At 35.1% G+C, this 24,748-nt stretch overlaps 2 protein-coding genes across 2 annotated transcripts in view; one reads left to right on the top strand and one right to left on the bottom strand.

Annotated features, from left to right (window-relative positions):
* Nucleotides 1-24,748, bottom strand: part of LOC140239851 (hyalin-like) — a 110,595-nt gene that overhangs the window by 46,074 nt on the left and 39,773 nt on the right. The window lies entirely within an intron of this gene.
* Nucleotides 643-1,635, top strand: LOC140239896 (uncharacterized). The gene has a single exon (XM_072319710.1). It carries the CDS (start codon nt 643-645, stop codon nt 1,633-1,635), a length of 993 nt encoding a protein of 330 aa, XP_072175811.1.

Genomic DNA, 24,748 nt, shown 5'->3' on the forward strand with positions numbered 1-24,748 from the left:
TCCTGTTGGCGAAGTGAAAAGTAAACATATGGGCATAATATACCGGTCTCTTCAGGGTTGCTTTCATTTCTTTCACTCACTCTCTCCTGCCAATGCCTTTCTGTCTCTGTCTGTCCGTCTATTTCTCTCTCTCTCTCTCTCTCTCTCTCTCACACACACACACACTTGTACTCTTTCGCCCTGTATATACGTGCATGAAAGAATAACTAGTATCTGTCTCTATACATGAGGGTGTGTATGCATTCAGTCTGTATGCGTAAATCGAACGTCTCTGAATAACGAATTTTTGTGTGTTTACGCTTATTAACATTAATCGACTTGTTTTTTTCCTGTTTCCAATTTGCTCCTCAATCGTTCAGCTCAAAAACTCGGCTCCATTTTAACTCCATGTGCTGCACGATTCAAAATTTCGTGTTAAAGATTCGGTGCAGGTTCACCAAAGTTTCCAGTGTATTATAGGAAGAAGATTTTTCAAGGGAGTTGACATTAGGCAAATCTTGCCTCTTCTGACGAGAGCAAAAATTGCAATTGGGAGGAATCCAAGATGGCGCTGTGCGGTTAGGACGTGCCTGAGTGTTACGGAGGCATTAGGAGGAAATAAAATTGCAGCTCATTTCGCCTATTACAGTTTGAAAAGTCAAAATGACGTCGAGAAAAAGGATCTTAGACCAAGGAGTCGTTACAATCTCCCATTATTTCAAGGAAAAGGAGGATTCTGACCCTACGATGGATTTTAGCGACGCTATTACGGAGAAGGCTACGCAAAAAAACAGTGACAGTGATAATGCACACAGCTTAACTGACTCTGCAGTGCACACGGTAGTGAAACCACTTCACAGAGATATGGAGGGAACCAGCCCGGGCGCGTCGGCGGAATCACCTCCACGCTCCTCGCTTGAGAAAAAACGACGAGTAGACGGGGAGAAGTCAACCACAGATGAACTACTCGCGGCCCTTATCCACAAGATAGACGAAATGAACTCCAATCTCACATCCAGGTTGGACACAGCTCTTGGTAAGATTGAAACAAATGAGAAAGAAATCAGTAACTTGAAAGAGGAGCAAGAGTCGTGCCGTTTTGATATCAAACAGTTACAGGACCAAGTAAACAAGCAAGAAAAGGAGAATATGAAATTGAGAGAGCGTCTTGTTGACCTCACTGCGAGAGAGATGAGGAATACGGCTGTGTTTTACGGGTTTCCTGAAGGTGCTGAAAACGTTGGGAAGTGTGAGCAATTGATCAAAGAATTTGCCAAGTCAAATATGCAAATGGAAGGTGAAGTGAGCATTGAAAGAGCTCATCGCACAGGCCGCATCAGGCCAAAACCCGGCCTTCCTCGCCCAGTTGTGGTAGCTTTCAGTAGATACACAACCAGACAAACAGTGATCAGCAGTGCCCGCAGATATTTGAAGGAGAGGCCTTTTCAGCACAACGGAAAGGATCACCAGATATTTGTCGATGATATGCTGCCGGTAGAAGTGCGAGAAAGCAGGAGGAAATTGCTGCCACTGAAACGAAAGCTGAAAGAGGAGGACCCAAAGCGAAAGGTGTACTTCAAATATCCGGCGCGATTGTTTTACAGGGAGACTGAGAGCGGAAAAGAAGTGGAGTACAAGCAGCACACCACAAGATAGAATGGATATTGGCAGTTTGCTTTTGCACAGTAGACAATGGTCTAACAAATACGACATACTTTGAAAAACTCTTGACACGACTGCCATAGCTCAGCAGTTAGCACTCTGTCATGCCAGCAGTATATTAACAGTTGATATCTCCGAAGACAAGATACACTATTCATGTGATTAAGTGGTAGGGAAAATCATTTGTTTTTGCCAACCTGAGGAAAAAATATCTGTGAAGATGCCCGGGGCACTTGGATTCCTTGTGATCATGTTTTACTTGATTTCATGCAAATTGTATGTGTGTTTTTTTTCATTGCCAATGTTTTGTTGCCTGTTTTGTCTTGATCATGGTGGGTCATAAGAATTTACAAGGTTACCTACTTGTGAAATATGTATATGGATCTGAAGTTAATGACTCATAATGTTAATGGGCTAGGGGACTTTAAAGCCAGGAAAAAATACTTTTGTTTTTTATCCAAATTAAAAAAGGATATTATTTTATTACAGGAAACCCATTCGACTGATAAGGATGAAAGTTTATGGAAGAACCACTTAAGAGCCGATATTGTATTCAGTCATGGAACCTCCTCTAGTAGGGGAGTGTGTATCATATTTCGGAAAACCCCACATATAAAATTGACAAAGACAGTGAAAGATTCCAACGGGAGATTTTTGTTGGGTGAAATGGAAGTATATGGAAAAAAAATTGTGATATGTAATGTATATGCACCAAATAATGAAAAAGACCACATGCATTTTTTTTTAAGCTGTAGATTTGACTATACAAGAATATTATGATGCTGAACAGACAATAAGGGGGAGATTTTAATTTTATTCAAAATTTGGCATTGGACCGAGAGGGCGGTAATATGAAGTCCACTTGGAAGCACTCTTGTGAAATAATAGAAAATATTAAAAATGTTTATCATGTAATAGATATCTGGAGAGACAAGAACCCGTTATTAAGACGATTTACTTGGAGACGCTCCAATCCTTGTGTTCAGTCAAGACTGGATTTCTGGTTAATCCATGAGTCTGTAAAAAATATGGTGACAGACTGTGATATGGTCCCCTGTGTTTTGTCAGATCATGATTCTGTGAATTTACATCTGAGAATTAAAGAGTACACGGTGGGCCCATCTTACTGGAAGTTTAAGAACAGTTTACTTAATGATGTTGAGTATGTTGAAAATTTAAAGGGACACTATGAGATGTGGGTAAATGAATGGGAAGATAAAAATGATAAAGGAAAATTATGGGATTGGTTAAAATTCAAAATACGAGAATTTACAATCACATTTTTTAAAAGGAAGAAAAATATAAAAGAAATTAGAAGAAAAGAATTAGAACAAGAATTGAAAATAATAAACGACATGGACCCGACAGAAATGAATGAGCAAAAATGGGAAAAGAAAGAGAAGATTGAACAGAACCTTAACTGCATGTACAACTATTTAGCAGAGGGGGCCATATTACGTTCAAGATGTACCTGGTACGAGAAAGGAGAGAAGAGTACAAAATATTTTTTATCATTGGAAAAGACACAAGCACAGAGTACAAACATAGATGTATTAGATACAGGTGAGGAACTTATTGAACATCCCCATCATATACGAAATTTTGTGATGAAATCTTTTGGTAAACAGTTTGAAAACAGGGATACAGTGTCTGACAAAGTGAGTTATGATTATATAAAAAGTTCCAGCTTAAAACACCTCACGGAAGATGAAAAGGCCTCTTGTGAAGGCCTGATAACACATGAAGAGGCAAGGGAAGTCCTCCTTGGGATGTCCAAAAGTAAAACACCTGGTAATGATGGCTTATCGGTGGAATTTTATGAGACACTTTGGCCTTTGATTTCTAAAGAACTAATAGGATCATTTAATCATGCTTTTGAAAAAGGAAGTATGTCCGTGTCACAGAGGCAAGGAATAATTAAATTGATTCCTAAGTCCAATAAAGATAAGAGATTATTGGGTAATTGGCGACCAATCACCTTAATAAATGTGGATGCAAAGATACTTTCTAAATGTCTAGCGAAACGTATGTCCAAAATCATTGGTAATTTGATAAATCCTCAGCAAACAGCATTTATTAAAGGCAGATATATAGGTGAAGGTATAAGACTGATTTCAGATTTAATGTTTTATGTAGATGCCAACAATGTATCTGGAATTGTGTTAGCATTAGATCTTACCAAAGCATTTGATTCACTCAGTCATAGGTATTTACTACAGTGTTTAGAATGTCTTAATTTTGGTCCGTCAATGATACAATGGGTGAGAACATTGCATGCAGGTATAAATAGTTGTGTATTGATAAATGGCTTTACCACTGGTTATTTCGAAATTGGAAGGGGTGTTCGCCAAGGCGACCCCCTTGCCCCCCTTTTATTCATATTAGGGCTCGAGATATATTTAATGAGATTGTTAAATAATCCAAATATCATTAGAATGGAGATGCTCTGAAAACAGATTAAATATACAGCTTACGCTGATGATATAACATGTTTTTGTAAGGATACAGAATCATTATCAGTATTATTAGAAAGCTTTCAAGAATTTTCTGATATATCAGGCCTTTGCCTCAACCGAAGCAAATCAGAAGGAATGTGGATAGGAAATGATAGACTATCGAAAGAAAAGCCACAGATGATAAAGTGGTCAGACAATGGTCTTAGAATTCTTGGAATCTGGTTTTCATATGACAAAAAAGAAGCAATTCGAAGAAACTTTGATGATCGATTGGGTGAGATTAAGAGAACATTTTCTATTTGGAAAAATCGTAAGTTAACGTCAATTGGTAAAATTCAAATTTTGAAAACATTTATTATGTCTAAGATAATTTATTTGATGTCAAACATTGAAATTCCTCAAGTTAATGTTTTCCTTTTTATGGAATGGCCCAGATAAGATTTCAAGGTCAACTATGTATGCACAATATGCTGAGGGTGGTCTCAAATTCCCCAATTTACAATGTATGATTGATACGCACTTAATTAAGTGGGTTAAAAGATATTATGGAAATCGCAACCATCAATGTGTGCTATTGGGAGATTATTTCTTAAAAAGGCTTGGTGGAATTCTAGTGTTCCAAAGTAATTATTCCCTTGAAACTATTGATAAGAGGGGTATCCCTCCATTCTATGAGAATATTCTACGAATATGGTTAAAGACAAACATACATGAGGATTTTATTGGTGATGAAAATAGCCAAGCAGGCATCCTACAACAACCAGTATGAAATAATCAGAATATTTTGATTGATAAGCACTCAATATTCTGCAGGCCGTTTTTTGAAGCAGGTTTATGTTATATATATCAAATATTTAGTATTGATGGACGGATCATTGATTTTGAATTTTGGTTAAGGAAAGGAGTGCCAAGCAAATATAATATGATGTATATGGCAATTGTATACTCTGTGCAAAAATACTCGAAATGTTCCTTCAATACACTCCTATTGGAGATGTTTTGGAAAGAAGAAGTGGCTCAAAAACAAAAGGATCTTATAATCTCACAGTTGCAAGATGTGAAATCAAAACCAATATATGAGGAATTTTTAAAAGAGATTAAATCAAGACATGTTTGCGAAACAGTTTTCGCTGGCAAGTATGGAATTCAACTCGAAGATTGGACACAAATATATATGTTGCCATTTACATGTACAATTGAAGTAAAATTGAGAGAATTTCAGTTCAAGTTGTCGCATAATATACTTTACACAAATGAAAGATTGTTTAAGATGAAAATATCAGAATCAGAGTTGTGTACGTTTTGTAAGTCATGTGCTGAGACCCCTGTACATTTGTTTTTTGATTGTAAAGCTGCCAAAGAATTACTTCAAAAATTTGTGGACGAAATTGGTACGATCTTTCATGTCAAATTAGAGGATTGTACAAGAATTAGAGTAATGTTTGGATTCACCAAAGACTGGAAAGGTCCCCACAGGAATTTATTGAATCATTTAATATTGTTATACAAAAGGTACATATATATTCAGATATGCAAAGATACAGGTGTGAAATATCATGGATTGACAGCATTAATTGTTAATATCCGATATATAGAATCCAACATTGCAAAACGAACAAACAAACTAAATTTTCATTATAAGAAATGGTCCCCTGTAGAACATATATTATAGGTCATTGTAGAAGAACATACAGTCGACTCTCGTTATAAAGAATATCCATATGGCAGAACCCCGACGTGATGGGGTAGTTTTTTGGGGTCCCAGGGTTTGAAAATTTTCCTATCCAGAGGTATTTGCGCCCTGGATATGGCAAGGTTTCAAAAGTGACAAGATCACGGTGGTTTCGCTGGGCCCAAGGAGTTTATTGTAACGAGAGCTGACTGTATCTTTAGGATATTGTTCAATTGTTGAAGAGTTTGATACCCACCTTTATTGTTGTTGTTGTTGTTGTTGTTAATTTGTTAAACAAAACTTGATTTGTAATATGATTTTGTATGTTACGTTGTATAATGAAGAGGAAATAAATAAATAAATTTGTAAAAAAAAAATGCAATTGCGTTATGGAAAAAACAAACACATAGAAAACATGATAATCGAAAATTTAGGATTTGGATAGACAGTTTTCAGCTATATATTGTGTTGACCACAAAAGTGATTGGTCAAATGCAGTCAGTGATTTCAAATGAAACCAACATATATCATTAATGAAAGGTAAGATATTATATCACAAATAATCAATACTTTGTTATTAGGCTAAGAATATACTTGCTGACTTTATATTACCAGATTGTACCTTACTAGTCCTAAAAAAATTATTGTGAGGGATCATGCATGAAATGAAAATTTACTTGCAAGTATATTTTGGTTGCGAAAAATAATAAATGCTTCTAGGAAATTTACATAATACAAATCATACAAAATAATCAAAATATGTATCATCTATACTTTCTATGAACAACAGCTGATTGTAATTATACCTTATCTGCAAATGATTATCGTGTATTTCAGCGAAGAACATTATTCAGAGTCAAATTATATATGCATATTATTTCTATCCATGAAAAGATTACCAGAAGACAGACGAACGGCGGTTTGTGGCTTTAAGAAAAATTGAAGGAAAGAAAGAAAAGTATTACATGAACTTTTGAAAGCAAAGTAATATATATATATTATATATATATCCCCATTCACTTTTACAATTAATATTGAAACAGTTCGTTTAGCTTAAATACTTCACAGAAATTTGAATGCATTTGACATCTTTGCTGTTTGCCATAAATTTTGTTTTGAGAGTCTCAGGATAATTATTTCTTTTGATAAATAATAGACCTGACGCAAAATAAGTTATGTAGTCTGTATTTATAATCACTGTCATATCCACCCATAATTCTCCTTAGCCTTGTATTGATATGCAATGCCGACGTATAGTCAATATTTTAGTGTTTTCTTTTAATGAATGTGCTTATTTTTATTTCAAAAGAAACTGCAAACAAACAACTTATTTAGTAGTGTCAAAGGAAGACGTGCAAGCCATCTAATTTGAAATTACAAACTGCATATATCTTTAGAGGGCTTTAAAGTGAAAATAATAAAATTACAAACTTTCAAATAATCATGAAGAACATAACACCATCACATAAGGAAAGGATATATCCTTTAATCAGTTAATACCTCGTTCTTTCTTGTTACGTACCATTTTTTTATATTATATATCCACACGTTTATACGCTTTAAAAAAATGTATACTTACATGTCTATACATTCATATAGCAATAATAATGGCATGCATGGTTTAGACTTTGTTTGTTTTCTATTCTATTATCCGGTCAGTAATAGATGAACCCATTCATTCACCCTTACTATTTGCTTTCTGCGTGGAATCGACACAGCACTGACACGACGGACGAAGTGATGACGAACGCCGATATTCTCCGTGCCAAGCATGCATGCATGCATGTACTCACCGGGGCACTTTTCTGCTCACCGCGACAGGGAATTGTTCGCCCATGTAGTCGCCAGCCATGTGCTTCACCTTTTCCAAACTTTGCCCAGGAAATAGACTTTGACACTCGAGTTACGATGGCGTAATTTTCCGAAGCATATCATCATAGCGTTTTTTAGTCACCGTTCTGGAATGTTTGGGTGATTCCTTTAGATAATGCAGACATTCCTTTCCAATATAATGAGTAATATTATGAATTATTTGAAATTTTAATAATAGTTGGGGTTAAGCACTGACAACTGAGTTTTCGTTGTTTTGTCTTTTTGAGTGGTGCGCAATTTTTTTTCACAATCAAAATTAAATGTATACCCAAGATCATTCGTAATTATTTTGTGTTATGATTTGTTGGAAAAAAAAAAGAATGAAAAGTAAAATAAATTGAACTGACTTGTTAAATTATCACAACTTTTCTTCAAATAAATTGAACTGACTTGTTAACTGATCACAGCTTTTCTTCAGTACTAATGGCGTTATCGACGAACGAACGTAAAGCTTGAAATTACTTTAAGGAGCAATAACTACATCAGTTCTACCTACGCGATTTAAGTACATGTACCTTTTTGAAATCTGTTTGAAACATGATTTACTGCGATGCCTAAGACATGCACAGGGGACAGCTTAGTCTTGTGCGAGGTGCATAGCTACTAAGCTATTTTCAAATTTGACTTTCATGTCATATTCAATTCAATTCAATGTTTTATTTCATTTTTCGACAAAAAAGATATGAACATCACTTTTTTGATAACAGAAATTAAGGTGCGTAAAGTATAACATAAAAGAATGTATATACAATGATTGTACCACCTTATAATAATTATACATTATCATATAACTCAAGTAATTAGAAGTAATTATACAGTATGCAAAATTCGAAAAATGGTAATTAATTGAAGAAATTATGATAGAATAAGATACTTTATTATGACAGCCAGTAAATACGCTCATAAAAAGTGATATTACAAAGTATGCACCATCTCTCAAGAATCGTGAAACATTGAATAAACATCCAAAGATACGATATTCATTTTTTTTTGTCATTATCATTACTTCAATCACCATTCTCATCATTGTCCTAGAATCCATGAAAGTGCTAGCTTATAACGACATGACTTTGTTTCGTCATGATTTAGAATAATGTGATCATTTCTCTTACAATTTCTTCAATTAATTAGCATTGCCATCATTATCGATTAGATAATGATAAAAGATTAGAATAGAATAATTAGATAATATCGATGTAGATTCTGAAAGAACAGACTTTAAGCTTTAGAATGATGTATAACCCAATTCAAATGGACTCTTCTAACCTATCTAAATATTGAAAAGAAAGGACACACTCTGGAAAGTATGAACTGAGAAAACAGGCTCTGAAGTACAGGGTGTATTCAAGCACTTAATCTTTACCAAGCTATGCTAGCTGTGGGATGAATTGAACAAAAAACAGGATGTTGACCACGGGAGCAACAACAATGAAGGGATTATTAGATTAAGCTGAAATTAAGCCTGCTTTATTACCACATTTTGTACATGATTAATACCAACTTTCAATGCAATAGCATCATGCTTTCTAAAGTTATTGGAGTTGAACGTGAAGTGTATGGACAGGGTGTTTGAGAACTGGGAAGAGGGTTCTATAAGAAACAACTAATCACACTAATCCACCAAAAAGTATTAGAGAAAAACTGCTGAAAACACAAGTTCCTGTTCATTTTATGATCCCAAAATTTGATATAATATAGAAAAAGACTTGCTCTTTCAGAAAATAAGAAAAACTCAAGATTGGTTAGGATTACACATTTCACCTATTTTGAGTCCTCACACAAAATCACTGTGTGCGACTTTTTGTTCGTTTTGTGGTGCACGGTCATATATATATATATATATATATAATTAATGCATATATATATATATATATATATATATACATATATACAATTACAGCAACGAAATGTTTGGAAAGTTGAGATGATCCTACAAATGAATAGCACTACACCGAAAGATTGCGCTACGCAGCTTCGCGTATTTTTTTTTTTGTAGGATTTATACACTTGGTCATGCGTGAGGAAAAGCACGCACGAATCATAAAGATACGCACATCGAAATTCCCATGGTAAAAGGATCGGTTACTTTTGATAGGGGATCCTACCACAAAAATGCAACAAATTACGGGTTCCTTATTTTGTCATTAAAGGCATAATTTACCATTTGCAGATGAAACAAAAACCCAACATTAGTGCTTGAAATTACTTCTAATATGTGAGTCAGGGATAGGAACAACCGCTGTGAAAAACTGAATCGGTACAATCAATGTAGGCTTAAGTCTTATTGATTATGCAAAATGTGAACAATTATAGTTGTAATAAAAATGCTCCCAGACTAAACCGTCTACAGTTATGGTTTAATGGGAAAAAATAAAGATATATCCTTACAATTTTGGCTTTATCTTTTTATCTTTTCATTTTATATGATAGGATGTTTTGTGGCACAACAGACCTACACATATGCATTAAATGTCACATCTTGAAAAATTTTTAATTCGCTGTTCCCAAAGGTAAAAAAAGACTTTTAAGTGGTTGAGAAGTTCAAATGCTCATGGATGTGTATAATGACGAATTTATTGTTATTATCCTCTTTTTCCTTATTTCTCTCATTCCCAATTTCATAGACATAATCTTCCTAAACTAACATTAAATACAATAAAGACTGCAATGATTTTTAAATACAGTTACGTACTGTGTCGATGGATTTAATGCCGCAATCCTGTTTTGAGTTAAACACTTCAAGTTCTGACAATGATTGTTATACAAATTATACAATCTATTGAGAATTTTAGAAACTCGAAGAATTTTAGTTTGTTAAATGTAAACTCCGGGAGTTTAGATAGGAATTTTGAATCTTTTGAAAGCTTTCTTTATACCGTAGATAATGTCCCTTTCCCAATTATTGGTTTCACAGAAACTTGGCTACAGTCTACTTCAGCAAATTTAGCAAATATATATATATATATATATATATATATAGCTACAACAGACCGTTAAGGAAGGAAAGGTGAAGGCGTAGCGTTTTACACTCATAAAAACTTGCAGTAAAAAGCTAGAGCTGATATATCATTTGAAGAATGTGAGGTATTATTTATAGAAATAGATCATTAAATAAATACGACTGTAGGTTTGATTTACAGATCCCCTTATAGCAATAGTCAGAATGAGTTATTTTTTGAAGAATTTGAAAAACGTTTTGCTGTGTTTCTCTCCGTAAAAATAAGCAATAATATAAAACGGGTGATTTTAATGTTAATTTGGTATCTTAATATAGGATTTCCCGGCCAATTTGCACTTTTGTCAGTCCATTTGATAAAAGGTTCATTCAGTTTAGCGAAAATTCTCGTCAGTGCACATTCTGTCATTCAAAATTGCAAGTTGTTCGTTCAATTTAGCATTTCGATCAATGAAATTTGCACTTTTGCCTTTCGAATTTGTAAAACAAGTATTCAAATTGGCACGTGCTCTTCAGTCATTGAAATTCGCCAGCACTGGCCGAAAGGGGTTTTTCAGTCATTCAATTTTGCGTATTGGAAGTCAAATTCAAGACATGTTCATTCAAATTAACGTTATGTTATTTCTTTTTTGAAAAGGTGATAACATTTAAACGCGTATTTTCATGTGACTTTTGGTTTCATCCACGCACTGTTAAGCAGTAAAAGTATCATATTTTTGACCCTATATAACTCGAGTTTGTTGTTCTGTAACGCCCCTTTTCTTTCATACATGTCATTTTAGGCCTACATGTACCAATACTACTGATTAACTTCATCTTCTTTACAGTCATGACAGCACAAGTTAGATACAGACGTATTTCTCAAGAAGACAGAAAAAGAATTATAGGAACATTTGATGATCATAACCTTGACTTCCTAGAACTGGCCGACACACTCAGAATAAAGCACTCAATGGCCAGATAAGTTGTGGCCACATGATGCACTGCCTTCGGATTGGAAGACCTACTAAGCACATTGAAGAAAAAAAAATGTTGCCAAAATCTCTAAAACGAGTACAAAAAATATGAAATGTAATGGCGCTTGCAAAACAATAACTATGTTGAAGAAAAAAACAAATAAGAAAGAACCAAAGCATAAACATGCGTGCTAAATTGACTGCAAAAGATGTTAAATTGGAAGCAAACAAATGAATTTGAATGAACGAGTGCAGCTTGTCCGTGATCACGTGACTATATCATTCTAAATTGAATGAACAAATAACGAAATGGTGCTTGTTTTACGAATTTCAATTGAAAAAGTGTTAATTAGAATGAGGCTAAAGGTAATGTGAATGCTCCAAAATGAATTTGAATGAAGAGATCATAAAATTGAAATACCGAACATGTCATCTACGCTAAATTTTGCTAAATGGAATGCAGCAATTAAGAATTGGACTGACAAAAGTGCGAAATTGGCCGGGAAAACCTATATAATAGTGATAAGGAATTTCAAAAAGCTTCTTCATTTCTTAATTTGATGCATTCAAATGGTTGTTATCCACGTCAACAAGAATTAGTGGTATTTCATACACTTTGAAAGACAATATTATGATATCTTCCCATATTTACTATATGTGTTTAAATGACACCTTTTAATATAGAAAACCCATCTAAACTTGAAATATATAGAAAGGAAACACCTCAAAATATTGAATCCTTTATACAAGATTTGGCATCTGAACAGCTGTTGATGGTTTGATGATTACAGTGAGTTTGATGGGAATATTTCGTATGGGTAATTTTAATAAAGAATACAATATCATTACGATAAAAATTGCCCATTGGTTAAGTTTTGAAAAACAATAAGGATGGGAAGATGCCATGGATAGGAAAATCGATTTCACACTCTATACTTACAACGAATTGGCTTTATTAGATTTAAATAAATGATCCTATTGATTCTATTTTGAGAAAATATTGGATATACTGAAATAGATTAATTACTTCACGAAAAGTGTGTTATTTTAATAGGTAAGATCAGTTAAACCAAATATGGAAGCACATGGAGAATGATAAATGATTAAATGGAAACAAAGAGCAACATTTACCAAGCAATAATTTCAATTTCAATGATATTCTTATTGATCAGGGAGATTCAGAAAATACATTAAATTATTTTCTTTATTTTTTTTTTATTCAAATTTTATCTTCATATTCTTCAATGAAAACTACATCAAAAACAACAAAATTAAATAACACATGATATCCAGCTACGAGGCATGATATTGCAAAATGAAATAGGGCCTATATATATCCAGCTAGGAGACACACATAGCATATTGCAAACATATAAAACATAGTGGTCGATCAATGAAAATTGGAATTTGAGAATGAATGCTAAAGAAATATGACGGTCGGGGAACCTACTGAAAAGCAAGCTTTGCAAATATTTTGCTAGCTTTGGTCCTAGTCTTTCAAATAAATTTGATTTTGTAAATGGAGATTTTTTTTTATTTCTTCCACAACTTATCTCTTATTCAAATTCATGAAAATTCTTCCGTCGATATGTTTCTCATTGCAACTGATTAACAAATTGCCCTACATCGACGTAAATATGCACTGAATTGATCAGTGTTTTTTAGTAGTAGCGATGATGAAAAAGTATATCGAGTATGTACGCCCATTTTTTTTTTTATATTGATATTGCTTAAAATATAAATATTCATTCAGAAACAATTTTTCATATGGTTTTGTATATAATGACCGATTATGTACCTCTTGAAAGTTAAAGTGCTCTTAATTTTTTTTTTCTCATCGATGAAAACCTAACTGGAATGATCACATACGGAATGTCACAACCTTTATTTCCAGAAATATAGGTAGTCTTTGTGAGACTAAAAGTTATCTTCCTTAACATACCGTTTTTATGGTTTACAATTTCCTTATCCTACCGTTTACTCTGTATTGTAATCTAGTTTGAGCTACAAGTGCGAAGACTAAAATAAAATCTATTTAATTGCTGAAAAGAAAGTCATTCGCACTTGTACCGGTTCAGAATATTTAGCCCACACAAATTCGCTCTTTAAATAAACTTTAAAAAATTAATATATTTGACATAAATATATTTCAGTGCTAGATTTTTTATCGAATTATTATTTTATTATATTCTTTTTCACGAGTTCTTCAAACTGAATAATACTGCTCATTTTTATATACCACTCGGAATTTGCAAAATTTTTGTTTAGTAAATCACAAGTTATTAATTGCACAAAAATCCATAAGACAAAATGGACCAAAGCTGTTTGAGCACATTTCCAGATTATGTAAAATCATGTAGAACGTGGACAGTATTCTTTTAAAGATAGATTGAAAACTACGTTACTGTCAGACTTCAATCTGTGAATATACAATCTGAATATGGATTATGTTTTGTTTGAATACATTTTTTTTAATGTGAATTAGATTTGAAACTACAGCAAATATATACAATGTTTTAGTGTCTACCATTTCTTTTATCCCCATATTTACTTTCACCATCACAGCCATCATTTTCATCTTCATTGCCACATTTTATTTTCTCATCATCACCCTGTTATCGTTTTAATAATTTCCCATATCTTTTTTAATATCTAGTGACGCGAATATAAAACAAAATCCACTAATATATTCGGTCTTTTCCTCATTCTGTTGACTGAAATTATGTAGGTAGGTCTCCTGGACTGCTAAATGTTCAAGCATCTGCTAATAATGGCAGTCCTTCTTCTGCATAATTTCTCAGTTAAATGTTTGCAAATTTGGTCGTAGTAGTCTTGTCCCGGGAATAAATTGTTTTAACTTTCTCCATTTTCAATGTACGTTAAAACCTGTTAAATGTTTGTAAATTTGGTCGTACGATATTATGGAATTAATTTACGCATTTATTTTCTTTCCTCGAATCATGTATATTGTCACCTATAATGGTATTTTTTATGATATACTAGAAACTGAAATTATTCTTGAATAATAAATGAAATACGTTGGAAGAAAAAGAAATCAGTCAATCAATCAAAACAAAATATACATCTACATAAAACAGCATGCGTTTGCTAGTTTTCATTGTATAGTTTGGTTGATGATGTTGTCAGTTAAAATGATCCCGCTATGAATAGATGATACATTATAACCACCCAAAGAAAAGAATATATATACTGTGCGGCTTATCAATCATGTGCTTTAAACATTTTTTTTTTTCTGAACAAGTCAAAATCATATTGTTGTTGGTCATCGTGCTTCACTTTCTATTTACAAATTCTGACAAAATACGTTTTTGTTTATATTTTTTATTACATGGCAATGATATAGATTCTGAAATTATGAAAACATCAAGTTACAGCAGAGAAACAAACATGACAAAGAAGGATTGCAGTTTGACATTTATGCGATTTTAGTGGCACTTCAGTGAGCCAAGATGTTTGAAGATTTTACGACCCTCACGAAATTCTCAATTCATTCGCTAAATATCATGTTGGGACATAAAACATACTCCTTCGTTGTATCAATATTGGGCTGAAAAGGGGTACGCAAAGTCAGGAAAAAGGAGAAATCTTTGTGTTTTTCACTTTTATAAGTTTTTTTTTTTTTCAGTCAAATAAGCAAAGTATACGAAGCAACGTGATTATACTGCTTGTGGATGATACCGTCCCTATTAGGAACGGAATCTTGGTGAGGTTTATGAATGTGGATGGTATGTACCTCAAATATGTATGTCTTTGAATTACCATATCTAGATTTTGAGTAGGGTTAAGCGTTGTACAAAAAAGACTCGTGACTCACTGCTGTTAAGGCCTAAGTTGGATATCGTTTAGGCTATTGCAAATCCCCGCTCAATGGCATCACAAATGAGAATTTGAGCCGTCTTCAATCCTCGAAGAACGAAGCTGTGAGACTTCTGCATGACATGTAAATGCACCAACTTCCCCCTTTACCTCAATTTCGACCCCTGCTTAGAATACGCGAAGAATTCAGCCTAAAATATTAGCCATTATGTTTAAATTGATTCACGAAGAATCCCAACAAGACATTACTGAACTACTCCCTACCCTTCATTCTCCCACCATTGGCAAATAGATCACCAACTAGTAATTCATTGTTCAGGGTTCACGGAGCATTTAAATTTCCATCGATTTGTGTAATGCTTGGAAATATGACAAACTTATTTTTGTCTTTGTGTATCAATGTTACTTTATTATGTTAAATTGCTTACATGTATAGAGTGCATGATAACACTTTTGCTTCATTTTTATTCCAATAGATAACGTTCCAGCTGGCAAAAGTGTAAGATAGTATATTGTAGGCAGTGACCATTTCTAAATGACTCTTCAATTTTTCAGAAAAAAAAAATCGCTTTACATGATACTCACCTGTTAAAACTCGGACTGGGCAGTTGATGAATATACTGCAAACCAAACACGCTATCAAAACGATCCGTAAATGCATTGTGATCCTGCATATGAGCCCTACAAGTCTCGTGGTGAAAATTCCCAAGTTTGTTTTATGTAAATATACCGTCCCCTCTAGCACGAGGTAAAATCTGACAGTACAGTAAATTGGGCTCCCATGTGTGAGCAAGTCACAACTCGGTCACAAAAGCCAACGATTCCGCCTTACATCGCAAAGAGCAGAGTGAACTGGTCCGCCTCACACCAATCTGGAACGCATGGGAGACTAGCTAGCCCAGCTGCTGAAAAGGGCTACCTGGCCCTTTTCTCAGGGTAAAATGAAATGAAATTTGATGTTCGTGTTTGCGCGTGAATATTGACTTGCACCAACTATTCTGAATGGGTGTTCGTTCATTCAGTAAGTCGAAATTTAATCGTGTTTATATCACTTGCAACCAACAAATTTGTCTGAAGGCAAAAGAATCCTCGGGTTTATTGTCAATGGCAGCTCACCCTACAACGTTCCGTTGAATGATGAATTAAGCCAATGGCTGGTCTGCTTTTTAAAAGAACACTGAGACGTGAACACTTCGCAGCACGTCAAAGCTCGTCTGTTTACGTCTCGACACCAAGTACTCCCCCATCGGGACGCATATCCTAAGTCTGATGTATAAATGGGGCGCAGTATTCAAATATTGTCGAGTGCTCGTCGATTGTGGAAAATCATCTCGCTCGACGGCGTATGGAATTCTGGAGACCTTGCACTGTATCGCATTACCTGTTAACTCATGCGAAAGCTGGTGAAATTTGAAAACACAGGGCCATCCGATGGTCTGTACAAGAGTTCATGTATGGTTAGCAAGTCCACCGTGTTGTTACTTTGAAGCTCTTAGTTGTATCTACGAAGAAGAGAAAAGACATCCACGAGAAAAGCAACTTACATAAATCTTAATTGTAAATGTTACATGTGTCACGACAATTCCAAATTATGGCGTAGGTAATCTAGCTCTCATGAAAAAGGATAGTTAAATGTATAGATACATGAAAGCTCACACACAATGTAGAAGTTTCCAGTAGAATTTTGCATTGATTTGTACATGTATTTGCATGAGGGTTACAAAAAGAAAAACAGGCGTGTTAGTCTGGGTGCCAAAGCCACTTTTTGGGCCTAACCTTGTTTTACCGTCCACCCAATGTTTTTTGATGGTTTTACCCTATTTCGAGGGTGCTGAATCCGAATCTGGATGATGCAACTCTTGCATCCTTGAGGGTTTTGAGATATTCAAGATGGCCGCCAAAATGGCCGCCCAAACCGGAAATTCCCATGTACTTCCTTCTAAATGGTGAGAAATTAAGAACAATTGATGGTTTTACCCTATTCCGAGGGTGGTGAATCCGAATCTGGATGATGCAACTCTTGCATCCTTGAGAATTTTGAGATATTCAAAATGGCCGCCAAAATGGCCGCCCAAACCGGAAATTCCCATGTATTTCCTTTTAAATGGTGAGAAATTAAAAACAATTGATAGTTTTACCCTATTTCGATGGCGCTGAATCCGAATATGGATGATGCGACTCTTGCATCGTTGACGGTTTGACATATTCAAGATGGCCGTCCAAGTAGCCGCCAAAATGACCGCCAATCAGAACTAGATATTCCTATGTATTTCCTTCTAAATGGTGAGAAATTGAAAACAATTGATGGTTTTACCCTGTTTGGAGGATGCTGAATCCGAATCAGGGTGATGCAACTCCTGCATCCTTGAGGATTTTGAGATATTCAAGATGGCCGCCAAAATGGCCGCCAAAACCGGAAATTCTCACATATTTCATTGTCAAGGTGAAAAATTAAGAACAATTGATGCTTTTACCCTATTTCGAGGGTGCTGAATCCAAATCTGGATGATGCTTGTCTTGCATCATTGAGGATTTTGAGGTATTCAAGATGGCCGCCAAAATGGCCGCCAAAATTGGAAATTCCCATGAATTTCCTTTTAAATGGTGAGAAATTGAAAACAATTGGTGGTTTTACCCTATTTCGAAGGTGTTGAATCCGAATCTGGATGATGCAACTCTTGCATCTTTGAGGGTTTTGAGATATTCAAGATGACCGCCAAAGTGGCCGCCGAAATGACCGCCAATTAAAACCAGAAATTCCGATGTATTTCCTTCTAAATGTGACCCGCGACAACGGTTTCAGGCAAAAGTCGCAAGAGCAAATTTCCTCTTAGGCGGGGTATAAAGATCTTTACCATTATTTTTGCCGATTTGGGTTTTTTGCAGAAATCGAATCTATGATATGTTTTCTACATCTACACTAAATTTCATAGCATAAGACTACGTTTTTCCTATCAAAAATGGAATTTTAAGCATCCTATGTTGGATTGCACTCGTCAGTTTCGAGCTTCTTTCGAACGTCGCGCCAATATCCCCCGCGTTGCTACGGCGCAAGGTCTCGCATGCGATTGGCTGGCGCGTCGCACACATTTACATAATTCGGCTTTCGGAAACACCTGTTGCGGCGTTTGGGGAATGCTTTGTCCACGCATGCATGATTACATGCTCCATTGTTCTTGCTATAGTGGTTTATACGCTGTAGTGCGTGCTCTTCGTTTGGCTTTCTATCCAAACTATCCTACCGCAATGTTCGACAACGGAAGTGAAACAAATATCATTTAGCACGACATAATCGTGTGAAAAGAAAAAACAATTGTCTACTTGTACATGTATATAGTAAAAATTATGACAGCAGACTGACTCAAGGGAAGTAGATGGGAGGAAAGGAGAGGTCACATGAAACCAGTTTATATATTCAAATACTACACTTCAAGATCGCACGAAACTTACGAGTCGTGTTTGTTTGTTTGTTTTAATATAATTAACACCACCGAACGAGGCAACATATGCACGGCTTGTAAAAGCAAAACAAACAGGAAGCGTGACCTTTGCCAGCACTGGCATTTTTCTGCCTATACAAAAGGGTCGCCAATGATAAAGTCAAATCAACAACAATGAAAGCGCGATTTGTAAATGTGTGGATTCGCCACCCGCTCCTGTTACATGCACATGGTCATGGCGTGTGGATGCCATTGCGTAATGCGTGCGCCCATACACACCGTAATGTACACCATACGTGCAATTATCGTATCCGCCATCTTGAAAGACGTAAAAACAAACCCGAGCGAACCGTATTGTTTTTCGGCTCCATACGCTGAGCTCCTCGGAAGGGTGCCCGGGAAATTTGACTCTCTCAGTGAGCCAATCAGAAGGCGATGTGGTTGCTAGAGGCGGAGCTTAACATCGATTGGCACCATCGTACGGATGGGTGATTCTCACCTCGCATCGCCGCTCTGACATTGTCTTTGAGAAAGAGGTGAATCTCCAAAGCCCGTTTTTTTTTTTTTTTGCAATTTTGTCAGGCTTACAACTTAAAAAGTGTATTTTATTTCGCTTTCCCTGCCCACTTATGGTGCCAAAGAATGCAAGTGTATTATATCAATGCAAAGCTTAGGAAATGGGCAATGTGATTCAGTGAAAAATTGAATTTTCAAAATGCCCGACTTTTGCCTGAAACCGTTGTCGCCGGTCACAAATGGTAAGAAATTGAAAACAATTGATCGTTTTGCCCTGTTTGGAGGGTGCTGAATCCGAATATGGATGATGCATGTCCTGCATCCTTGAGGATTTTGAGATATTCAAGATGGCCGCCAAAATAGCCGCCAAAACCGGAAATTCTCACGTATTTCATTCTCAATGGTTCAAAATTGAGGACAATTGATGGTTCTATCCTATTCCGATTTTAAAATGGCCGCCTAAACCACTTTCCACGTATTTCAATTTTAATGTTTTCCAATTGAGAACAATTTTATTGATGATTTTACCCTATTTCGATCACTGTGCTGAATGCGAATCTGGACGATACCACCCTTGCATCATTGAGAGTTTGGAGATATTCAAGATAGCCGCCAAAATGCTCGCCAAAATGGTGATAAATTGATAACAATTGATGGTTTTACCCTATTTCAGGTTTTCGTCAATGGCAAAATCTAAACCCAACCATACTCTGCTGATAAACGAACGCATATTGTACATCCCAGTTTGAACTTGCTGTACAGTGAAACCAGCTTTACCGGATATGCCGATGGAGTTTGTAAGATACAACTGTGCCAGGAATGAATCCTGCAAGACTACAGATGAGGTTGAATATTTGAAAGATTACACTGTTTCATCTACATAATAGCCTCATGGATATGTTTTGAACACTAACAATCAGTGGACAAGACATACCCATCTCGATCATATCGTGATAGTGATGTAGAGAAGTTTACTGAGATTCCCAACATTTCCTGTTTTAATCCATGAACAGTTGTAATCGTTTCATCCATGAACACTCACATTGGTTAATTGGTTTATATTGGTGGTCTATATGACATTGCTGAAGACAAGAGTTGGACATTTTTGTTAGTTCTGCTTTCAATTTTTCTTCAATATGATGTTATATGATATATATGTATATATATATATATATAATATATATGTATATATATATATATATATATATATATATATAAATGTCACAGATCAGGAGAGAAAAGCAAAAACAAAAACAAAAAGCAAACAAACATGGCAGCTAAAGCACTATATCAAATTCTTTGACATGCCATGGTAGCTTCATTTTTGGAGTAAGACAGCTAAGGTTTGGACAGGACATCATTAACTGATTATATGACTGTTTATTCAAAAAAGTCTTTTTCACTATAATTTCAGATACAGGGTCTTGTCGCCAAAGCGACGATATCATATATACACACGAGGGGATGGAAAAATCACTGGTAACGCGCAGTAAAAAAAAAAGAGTTGCAAGAGTTGTATCATGTAGATTCGGATTCAGCACCCTTGAAATGGGGTAAAACCATCAAAAAACATTGGGTGGACGGTAAAACAAGGTTCAGCCTTTGGCACCCAGACTATGTATAATATGTACATAAAACACAGTGGAAAACCATTGGGAATTAGCGTTTAAAGTATTATCACAATTGCCTATATCTCTAGATACATTACGTTATTACAATAAGGGCATGGTTAGCTGTAGTGATCGCCAAAACAAGTGCATAAGCATTTGGTTTTTGTCTCACATTTCTGTGATTCATTCTGTAATCATTCCTCTTGATGTTTTGATCCTTTTAGTTATCGTATAGTCTGGAAGAATACCCCGTGGGTGCAGAAAACTGAATTTCGCCTTTGGTTGTTGTTGTCTGAGTATTTCAACACCGTCATCTGCAGTTTATTGTGTCTTTCGCAGTTATTCTAAAAGCCGAGTCATAATACGTGTCTGGAAACACCTCTTCTGAATACGCCTTACTATCATCGTTATTCTAATAGCTGTTATTACTTCCTTATTCTTCTCATTGTATTCTACATATATATATGAAGGGTTTGTTTGCAAAAACCGATAGGTCCATTTTTGAAGATTTTGAAGTACGATCTCTATCATAAAGTACAAAATAATACCTTTTAAATGATATATTGGTCACTACATATAAAAGTATATTTTTGAAGTTATGGTCAAAAGAAGCACAAATTTTCTTATTATTCTCTTTATTTTTGTTGACCTTTAATCGCAAATATCTCCATTTGGCAAATATGGACTTATCGGTTTTTGCAAACAAACTCTTCATATATATATATATATATATATATATATATATATATAGACATGGGCCGCAGTGTTCGGGTGTTGTATGGGCTGTCTGGAAAGAAGAAATGTTTTGATATTATTCTTCAGTTGCTTATTTCTAAATATGGTCTTAGCCCACTTCCTATCATAAATGATAAAAAAATAAAAAATAGCCCTTACGTGTGGGAATTGAAGATACTATCAGTGATGTTGTCCGGCGCATACATAAAAGGGAAGATAAATAATAGAGAAAAGGCTTAAAGTGATTTCCTACAAAGCATTCAAGTTGATTTCATTGAAAAAAAGGAAGATTAGACAACAATAATAAAAGTTTCTTTAATTTTAGCTTCGAAATCAATGGAATAAAGGCTCAATTTTTTTTTTGTACGAATAACGTGATCGTCATTTTTTTTCTTAACATGTAGTGATCCCTTGTCATCATACACATCATGTTATAGCAACATTCACATACATTGATTACTGCCGGTAAGATGATGACGTAATGGTCGAAAGAGTGTGTTCTAATAGCTAGACAGTAAAATAGTCTTTATGATAAAAAAGTGTTGCATTTAGCAAATGAAAGACCAAAATTTTAAAACAGCAGTATTTTGTTGACATTACCTCGACTAAGCGTAATACGGGCCCGGCTTTTGGCAATCGAACCACTGCTCAACACAGAAACTTTAATGGCATTTATGACCTCATCGAATGTTCAAACTCGATGAAAAAAAAAATCCGAAACTTTTCCCTATGCTCGCTCTCATTTCGTTTGTCTGATTTTACTCCATTAAATGAATTTGATATATAATATCTTTGTAGTGCACATAAACATAATCTATATACATAGAATATCCATCTACACACAAACGCATATTCATATTATGTACACTATATATATATATATATATATATATATATAGAGAGAGAGAGAGAGAGAGAGAGAGAGAGAGAGATAGAGAGACAGTCATCTTGTTTATTTTCAGAATGGTTTGTGTCGACCCTGATGACGTATGAATGCGTCGAAAATTTGGTCTGAATAAAAAGCACTGTTGGACTGAAATGCATGAACTATCCTACTTCGTCATCTTCATCATATATATATATATATATATACATTTATGTACAATGCCTCCACACCTATGCACTACCCTCTATTTCTGCATGCAAGCCCCTTCCACTCACTCTTCAGACACCAAAAAACTCCACAGGTTAACTCTGCATCTTCCAAACACCTTTAAGGGCTATGCAAGGTAATCACTTTGCTTGGTTATGCCGTCAAATTTATTGTAGGCACTATGCCTTGAATTACTTCATTGCAATTCCCCCTATTCTAATATATATTCATGCTACATTGCTGTTTTATTGTTGTGTTATTTTTTGTGTTAAATTTTGTCAGGTCATTTCTTCTTCAAGAATCTTAAACGGTACAATACGTAAAGATTAAGCTATGTAAAAACTGAGGTAAAAATAAAATTCAATTGCGTTAAGATATTCAGTGAACTACTCATATGCAGGATGATATTTTCTCATACATAAGCGCAAATTTAAACTCAAAATGCATAAACATCTCATGACAGGGAAATCAGCTTGATATTAAAACAAAAAAGAATGCTCCTAGATTTCTTCTTCTAAAGGTGAGTAGAATTTTCACCAATCGGTCAGCGAAATTTTGATAACTTCTCAAGTTGAGTCGTTGCGATTCTAGACAGTGTGTGGACACGTTTGGAATCATTAGGTATGCTTTCATTTGCCTACCTATAATCAATTTTTACAGCTTTATAGGCTGTGTAAAATAAAAAGACGAAAATGAAAGGATGTTAAAACAATGTTAATAGCCAATTTTAATAGTCACTGAAGAGGAGCCCAGATGATTCCATACACAGGTGGTTCCTTGATAGAAAGAAAATGACAACTCTGGATAAGGACCACTATAACTCCTTGGACTGTCATCAAGTCTGTATTATCTGTCTGGCACATTGTGTATACCAGATAAAAAGAGAGCTGGTATAGACAAAGGTGCATTTCTGTACAATGGTTCATTGTGAGTGGAGTATTAATACCACTACCCACGCTCACGTCCCCTACATGTATGCGGAAGTGACATGTGTAGCTATACGAAATCGAATTCTTTAGAATTCGTCTATCTGGCTCAGAGTGGTAGCCTCTAACCTTATTCTCAACAAAAAGAATCTTGAATCACACATTATGAATTATAATTTCTGGAAAACAACATCGTGTGCACCCTTTGTTGAAGGTGTGTTGTATTATAGTGAATTAGTGTATTAGAGAAGTGAGCAATGTTTGTGTCCTGGAGACGGAGGCAAGTTACCAGCTATAGGTACATTTCAAACGTACGCCGATGAATTACCGCATTTTTCATCCAGCATTGCTTGTCTCAATAATAAACTGTATATAAGCCTACAGGGCTCACACGGGTAATTAATTCCCCATAGAGACGTGTGTTGAAATTCAAAATTCAAAAGATTCTGTAAGATAGCTGGTAGACATGAGGTGTATCATCTTCACCAACCTGAAAAAAAAAAGTGAGATATACCCTTTCATCCATCAAATTTCCAAGGGGGTTCTTCAGCTCAAACTCTGTCCAAGGGTTTGCAAAGCCAGACTGTGAGTCTTGTCACTCAAATAATCTCATATTTTCTGTACATGCACCCAGTGAAATATAGTCCCTTGAGAAGTATAGTTCCATGAGAAAAGCATCTTCAAAACAGAATGCAGTTTGTATAGGAATTCATACTCAATATCTCCAGCTATTTAGTTTTTGATTTGTTTTGTTTTTGTTGTGTTTTTTTGGGGACGGGGGTTGTTTGTTTGTTTGTTTGTTTGGTTGGTTGTGTTTTGTTGTTGTTGTTGTTGTTGTTTTCTTGGCCAAACAGCATTTCTGATTTTTTGTTAATTTTTTTCTTCACTTATTTAAGTATCTTTGGTTCTATTTTGTGAAGCGGTCAGGGACATTCCATTTTATTTACAGGTGTGAGCCCTATACTGTAGCTCCTTTTGATTAAGCTTACTCTCTAAAAAATTTCGAGTGAATAATTCACTCCTCGGAAGGAGTGAATA

Source organism: Diadema setosum, chromosome 16 (genome assembly GCF_964275005.1).
Source record: "Diadema setosum chromosome 16, eeDiaSeto1, whole genome shotgun sequence".
NCBI lineage: Eukaryota > Metazoa > Echinodermata > Echinoidea > Diadematoida > Diadematidae > Diadema > Diadema setosum.

Bases quoted from the DNA above. Each gene is read 5' to 3' on its own strand.
- LOC140239896 (XM_072319710.1), top strand. From the start codon at position 643: ATGACGTCGAGAAAAAGGATCTTAGACCAAGGAGTCGTTACAATCTCC.